This window comes from Oryzias latipes, chromosome 19 (genome assembly GCF_053564925.1).
Source record: "Oryzias latipes strain Hd-rR chromosome 19, Olatipes_Hd-rR_3.1".
Classification (NCBI taxonomy): domain Eukaryota; kingdom Metazoa; phylum Chordata; class Actinopteri; order Beloniformes; family Adrianichthyidae; genus Oryzias; species Oryzias latipes.
This window is the reverse complement of record NC_136255.1, coordinates 28,519,471-28,527,500: the sequence shown is the minus strand read 5'-3', so window position 1 is coordinate 28,527,500 and position 8,030 is coordinate 28,519,471. Positions and strand designations below refer to the sequence as shown.

The window sequence follows — 8,030 nt, the reverse complement described above, 5'->3', positions numbered from 1 at the left end:
TACCCCCCAAAGGGGGACCCGCTCCGCGCTCCAGGCAGCCACCCACCCGGCCCACAGTTGGTCCAGGAAGGAGCAAGGCAGGGGCCAGCCGTCCCCGCCCAGGAAGCGGGCCCCCAGGAGAAAAGGGTGGCCCACGAAGGGGTGTTGCAAACATGGCCCGACCAGGCTCGGCCACAGTTGGAAATTTAGCGAGGCCCAGCACCCGGGGGCAAGGATCAGAACCCACACCACAGGGACACGGACACCCCGGGCTCAGGGGCCTTGCCAGAGAACTCAGGGATCCCCCTCCCTGCGTGGAGAGAGGTCTGCCGGGCGCAGGAAACCAGCACCCGGGGGACACAGCCGCCGTTGCCAAGGGTCCAGTCCCCCCTACCAGGGATGGGGTAGGGGACAGATGGTCCAAGGACCCACCTTCCTTGCGAAATGCGTGTGTGTGTTTGTTAGTGAGGGTGTGCTCTAAGAAAGGGTCCAAGTCAGAAGCCAGTTATCCAAGGAAGGGTCCGGGTAAATACCCACTTACCTAAGGAAGGATCCGGGTCAAAACCAGGTTCTCTAAGAAAAGGGTACAGGTCAAAACCCAGTTATCTAAGGAAAAGTCCGGGTCAGAACCCATTTCTCTAAGAAAAGGGTCCAGGTCAAAACCCAGTCATCTAAGGCAATATATTTCAACCAGTGTGCCGCGGCACACTAGTGTGCCGTGGGAGATGGTCAAGTGTGCCGTGGGAAATTGCCCTCATTAACTGATCTAAAAACATTTTCCATCTCCAGGATATCAGCTCTGTGTTCATCCAAACAAACCCTGATAAAACACTGAGTAGTTAGGAATATGAAAGATCGTAAAATACTTTTTTCTTTGTGTTTATTTGATTCTATTAAAGACATTTTGAAAAGAATGACGGTAACGCGATTTACCAGCAGCTATAACGGTTTTAGGAAAAGTCCCGTCCCTTTAACTGTCTCCGCCAATCATTTTTGGAGTCTTAATCACATGTCAGCAGTCTGACCAATCAGAAGTGGTTAAAGTCTTCACTTCCTTGCTTCGATTTAGCAGATAAGTCACTCAGTTCTAACAAAAATACCAGCTAAAGCTCGTCTTTAGCGGTGTATCTTTCCACAGAATCCGGTGTCAGACCGTGGAACAAATGAACAAAACAATGAATCTCAGAGACGTTAGTCTTTCTGCGGTTGCGGGAATTTTCCACTACATCTCCCATGATGCATTTGGTTAAAGTGACAGCACAAGTCTTAGCGCACAGTGAGTCTCTCCTCTTAATGTCTTAAAATAACAACGAACACACAGTTTCTGAATCTTTTAACTTAACTTTTATTACATCTTAGAAAAAATTACTGCAGCTTCCAGCTTTTTCTGCCACAATTATCAAAGAAATGCATGTGAGATAGTGGAGGGACTGTGGATTAATACAGACTATGAGCGTTTCCTTTTCATTTATTTATTTATTTTTAATTTTTGGATACTGGTGTGCCGTGGGATTTTTGTCAAGGTTAAAGTCTGCCGTGGCTCAAAAAAGGTTGAAAAACACTGATCTAAGGAAAAGTCCGGGTCAGAAACCAGTTCTCAAAAAAGGGATCCAGGTCAGAACCCAATTAGCTAAAGAAGGGTCCGGGTCAGAACCCAGTTACCTAAGGAAAAGTCCGGGTCAGAACCCAGTTCTCTAAGAAAAGGGTCCGGGTCAGAAACCCAGTTCTCAAAAAAGGGATCCAGGTCAGAACCCAATTAGCTAAAGAAGGGTCCGGGTCAGAACCCAGTTACCTAAGGAAAAGTCCGGGTCAGAACGCAGTTCTCTAAGAAAAGGGTCCGGGTCAGAAACCCAGTTCTCAAAAAAGGGATCCAGGTCAGAACCCAAGGTGGAGCCTGGACTATTCCAGGTATGCGTGTCAAAGTGAGAACAGTTTAGGGGTCGTCTGGTACCCCCCTTCACATACCTTCTCCTCTTTTTTCCTTTACTGCCTCTCCTTTCACCTCTGCTTTTCATTTGCTCCCCTTTTTTCTCGCCGTGACCCAAAAACAAAGTGCAGCTTGACTGACTGTGAAGTTGGTTCCATCCCGAGTCAGGAGCAAAGCCTTAAGGAGGCAGCAGATGTTCCCTCTTCTCCAGAGGCTGGAGATCGTCTCCTTGTTTGTTTGGGATCAGTCATGTGACCTCCTCCTGAACTGCAAAGAAGCACATGGAGGAGGCTCGGCTGGCAGGGGGGTGAAGGAGGGCTGAGAAAACAGGAGCAGGGCAGCAGATGGGGCCAGGCTTCACCTTGGAAACCCCACAGCTGTGAGGGAGGTGTGAGCAAAGCTGGACTTCATCACAATCTCTGAAGACTGATGGGAGGGGGGCTGCAAAGGCCCTCCTCGCACTCCGAGGGAGGAAAAAAAACATAAAAGAACTCCCCCGGAGAAGGAGCGGTCAGAGAGACATCGGCATCCAGCTCTTCCCTCGCCTTATTGCCACGGCGCTTCTGGACGTGCGTGCCGCCTCGGCCCCGGAGAGGAATGACGCCGAGGAGCCGCTGACGCTTTTGGCAGAACAACCGACTTTACTCCTTCAGAGAAGTAGCACCTCCACCGGGAGGGCTGAAGGATGGAGACGCTGATTTTCCAGGATCTGGACTTCAATCAGACTTTGGTGGAGGATCATTTGTACTTTGAGCAACACGTTGATGGATTCGGCATCGCCGTGGCCGTCCTCTACCTGGTGGTCTGCGTTCTGGGACTGGCTGGGAATTTGCTGGTCATTGTTGTCATTTTGAAACTGGACAAGATGTCGTCCTCCACCACGGTGTACATCTTCAATCTGTCTCTGGCTGATGGACTCTTCATGATCGGACTTCCTTTCATCGCGAGTCAGAACTTCCAGAACCACTGGATGTTTGGCGACACTGCGTGTAAAGCCGTGATGGTCCTGGATGGCATCAACCAGTTCACCAGCGTCTTCTGTTTGACGGTGATGAGTGTGGATCGCTGCATGGCGCTACTGGAGCCTCTCCGCCTCGCCAGATGGAGAACGCCACGCTGTGCCAAAATCATTTCAGTGTTCCTGTGGTTCTTCTCCCTGCTCACCATCCTCCCCATGGCGCTTCACTTCTCAGCTGATGGAGGTCTCTGCATCCCTGACTCCATTTCTGACTCCTGGTGGCTTTGGGTTCTGTCCTACACCTTTGTTCTGGGCTTCGCGTTACCCTACACCGTCATGCTGGCTTCCTATACCGCCATGCTGATAACCATGAGGTCTGGACGGCTTACAGCCATGAACCACGAGAGTCTGGAGGGGCAGATGACCAAAATGGTGGTGGCTGTGGTGGTCATGTTTGGGGCGTGCTGGCTGCCCTTTTACACTTTCAACTTTTATTCGCTGTACCACGGCGGCCTGGCGTTGACCTTAGCCAGGGCCTTTGAGCTGGTGGTCTTGCTGTCGTACTCGTGGAGCTGCGCCAACCCCATCCTCTACGCCTGCCTCTCTGACTCCTTCAGGAGGCACTTCCGCTCTCTGCTCTGCCCCGTGGCCAAGTCATCTCCCAGCATGCAGTGCAACACTGAATGCTCTGACCTCACTGAAAGTGGGAGGGACGTCACCACTCAGGCCTGAACGTCAGTCAGTCCTTTTATCAGACTGAAAGGATTTACATTTGAGGGGATGAATTTTTTTGTGGTTCTGTAACGGACAGGAGAACATTACCCCGCCTGGGATAGGCTCCAGCATTCCCATGGCCCTGAAGGGTTTTGACGGGTTTAGAAAATGGAGGGAAAAGTTTGTTACTGGCCTTTGGTATGTCCTCTGCTCTCCTATAGCTGTAAACGTAAATGATGTTGAAGTGATGGATCCTTGTTGACGTTCTGTGTTCTGAGTTAAATCTGCATTGATTTTAGCCTCCAACTCATCCATCCAACCATCCATCCAACCATCTTTCCATCCATCCATCCATCCATCCATCATCCATCCAACCATCCATCCATCTTCTGCCGCTCATCCAGATCGGAAAGATACCCAAACTTGCCTTGCCCCGCCCACAAAGGGCAGCCCTGCCTGAGTCCAACATGCACCAGGAAAGCTTGGCCTGTGATGTGAGTCCTCTGGTGACTCATGTTCAGGCTGTCACTCAGATTACTGCAGAACTTTCTAGCAAATGTTTTTAACATATTTTTAGAAAAATAACTTTGCAAAGTATTTGTGACATGTTGGAAATCATTTTGTGTGGTTTACAGCTGATTTCCTGTCCTCAACAACAAAACAAAACTCTCATCATTCCATTCATTGAAGTCACTGCTGTATGCTTATTGATTTCCAGTTTATTACATGAATACATTTATTTTCTGATCACATGTTACACCTGTCCATCATGATCTCCACAAATACTTCACTCTGATCATTTCGATACTTTGAAATAATTGTTTTCTGTCAGTACTTTGTGTTTTTGTGTGTACTGAAAGATGGAATGTATTAGGAGTATGTTGCCGATGTAAAGATCCTATATATACATATATACAAGACTGTACTGTACTGAACTGTACTACACTAAACCACACTATACTATACTACTCTACACAGAACAACATTACACCATGCTATGCTATTGTATTCTATACTATACTACACTACACTATACCATACTGTACTATAATTGTACTTTACGCTTTATATGTTACCCCTAGGAAACATAATCAGGAAACACAGCATTAATTTTCATTGTTATGCTGATGATACGCAGTTGTATTTATCCATGAAGCCTGACCAGAATGACCAGATAGAGAAACTGAACGCCTGCATCAGTGACATCAAGACCTGGATGACAATTAATTACCTCCTCTTGAACCCAGAAAAAACTGAGGTCATTATACTTGGTCCTAAAAACCTCAGAGATGCTCTGTCTGCTCAGATAGTCTCCCTGGATGGTATAAGTATAGCCCCCAATTCCACAGTTAGAAACCTTGGGGTTTTATTTGACCAGGATTTATCATTTAAGGCTCACATATCTCAGGCGTGTAGAACTGCCTTTTTTCACCTGCGGAATATTGCTAAGATCAGAAATATACTTTCTAAGAGTGATGCTGAAAAACTCATCCATGCATTTGTTACGTCGAGGGTGGATTACTGTAACTCCTTGTTAGCAGCGTGTCCTAAGAGTTCCTTAAGAAGTCTACTGTGCTATGCTATGCTATACTATACTTTACTATACTATACTTACTATACTATACTTGCTATACTATACTATACTATACTATACTATACTATACTATACTTACTATACTATACTTACTATACTATACTTGCTATACTATACTATACTATACTATACTATACTTACTATACTATACTTACTATACTATACTTACTATACTATACTTGCTATAATATACTATACTATACTTACTATACTATACTTACTATACTATACTTGCTATACTATACTATACTTTACTATACTATACTTACTATACTATACTTGCTATACTATACTATACTATACTTACTATACTATACTTGCTATACTATACTTGCTATACTATACTATACTATACTTACTATACTATACTATACTTACTATACTATACTTACTATACTATACTTACTATACTATACTTGCTATACTATACTTGCTATACTATACTATACTATACTATACTTACTATACTATACTTACTATACTATACTTGCTATACTATACTATACTAAACTGTACTATCCCTTGTTCTATTCTATGACCCCCCCCCCTTCCATTGAGGTGTTCTTCCTACCATGACAAAGGTGGATAAAGGTGGAAAGATTTCATGTAATCCATGGACACCAGTGAAGATCACAAATCATTGAAGAAAAAAGGTTCAGAGCTCTGTCTAGTGGGTCTAGAGCAGTGTTTTTCAACCATTTTTGAGCCACGGCACACTTTAACCCTGACAAAAATCCTGCGGCACACCAGCATCCAAAAAACAAAAAAGCAGAAATTCATGGTCTGTATTGATCGACAGCCCCCCCCCCCCCCCGCGCAATCTCACGTGGATTTTTGTGATAATTGTGGCAGAAAAAGCAGGAAGTTGCGGCTGTTTTTTTCTAAGAGATGAACCATTTTTACGTATTTTTGTTTGAACTGAGCGACTTTTTCAGCAGAATTAAGAACGAGGAAGTGAAGACTTTATCCACTTCTGATTGGTCAGACTGATGACATGTGATTAAGCCTTCAAGAATGATTGGCGGAGACAGTTAAAGGGGCGGGACTTTTCCTTACACAGTTATAGCTGCAGCTAAATCGCGGTACCGTGATTCTTATCAATATGTCTTTAATAGAATTATTTTTAATTAATTAATTAATTAATTTTAAGATCGTTTATATTCCTAACTACTCAGTGTTTTATCAGGGCCTGTTTGGATGAACAAAGAGCTGATTTCCTGGAGATGGAAAATATTTTTAGATCAGTTAATGAGGGCAATTTCTCCACGGCGCACTTGACCATCTCATACGGCACACTAGTGTGCCGCGGCACACTGGTTGAAAAACACTGGTCTAGATGACCCAACTCCCAATAGTAAAGTGCCTAGGATAGCACAAGGGTTAACTCTACTATACTGTACTATACTATACCATCTAGAGGTGAGTCCTGACTCCAGTAAAAATGTCACATCCACATGAACATGGCTAAATATTAGTAACTGGATATTTCAGGTCAGTGGACGTCTGCAGCAGATCTTTGTGAACAGAGATTTCTCTGAAAAGCAGTGTTTGAAGCAGAGCAGTGAAGGTCTCACTCTGGACTCCTTTGACTAAAACTGTCAGTAACTCTTCATTTCATGATCTTTTCACCTCTTCTGGTCTATGCTGGGATTTGTGGTGCAGAGGACTCTCTGGAAGGAGCGTAAATGTCAAGACCACTTGAGAAGGTTTCAGGAGGCCCGTCTATGTTTCCCCTGAAGATGTGTGAATGATGCAAAGGTTTGCTGCTCTGCTTTGGTTCCCCCATGTTTAAAAAGATTTTCAGCTGGCTGGGTCTCCACAGATTTCATTGGAAAAATGAATAAACATGGTTTTATTGATTCCAGCCTGCAGGCACAGTCAAGTGGAGGCAGGTCCAACGTCAGGAGGTCATTGACTGCCTCGTGACGCCTCTGAATATGGAGGTGGGGGCAGTTGACGTTATGATGTTCAGAGAGAAAAAGTTGTGGGTGAAAGTCTAATATTTTTCTACCCTCCCTTTTATCAGGGAAAGTAAACAGCCATCATCTTCTGAGGTGAAGAAAATCCTTTTCTGATCTTAGATGAGAAGCTTCTCGTCTTTAGTAACGGTCTTCTCAGCGGAGTACAGAGAGTTTAACTTTTCAAATCGTTCTAATCTGGATGCATCTTCTTCTGGTGTTCAGTCACTGAGGTCTGGAGGAGACACTCTGTGGTAGAAAACACCTGGAGACAGTCGAACCTGACTTCAGGTGAGGACAGGCAGCGTCTTAGAACAGGAGGAGGCAGGAGAACCTGCATCTGACCAAAGAACCAGAACACCAACACACTCTGCTTGTGTTTGTAACATTTCTCATGCAGCATTCTGCATTTCGTGGAGGGAGCTCTCTGTCAGCCGAACTGGCCAGAAGGTCATGAATTATTCAGATTCAATAAAAGTACATTTGAAACAGGCTGCTGGACATAGCGAGGCTCTGGAAACACTGAAGGTCTGCTGAGCATGGGCCTTTAATTGAATCTTCTGAGCCAAGAACAGCATCAGCGCCTGTAGCAGTTTGCTAGTCCAAGTCCCTTTTTAGCAAATGAAAGCAGGACGGACCCTTTGAAAGTCAGACCAAAGCCGGAATCAGGCAGATCTGGTCTGACGACAAAGAAAAGATGTTTCTGGAATGAAACGCTTGATAAATTATTCTCAACAATGAACTGTAGACGCATACTTCTACTGATGATTCCCGTCAAATCCCAGAAGAATTCGGGCACACCCCCTTTGTGGGCTGGACCATCACGATCCATCATGTGGAAACATAACCATGATTAAATATTGGCATGATGAGGTAAATGTCACTGGACCGGAGCATGAA

The 8,030-nt window shown here is 45.0% G+C and overlaps 1 protein-coding gene across 1 annotated transcript; it reads left to right on the top strand.

Moving 5' to 3' along the window:
* Nucleotides 1–827: 827 nt before the first annotated feature.
* LOC144988014 (somatostatin receptor type 2) lies at nt 828–4,496 on the top strand. Its single transcript, XM_078938038.1, has one exon. It carries the CDS (start codon nt 2,592–2,594, stop codon nt 3,594–3,596), a length of 1,005 nt encoding a protein of 334 aa, XP_078794164.1. The 5' UTR covers nt 828–2,591; the 3' UTR covers nt 3,597–4,496.
* The last annotated feature ends 3,534 nt before the right edge of the window (nt 4,497–8,030 follow it).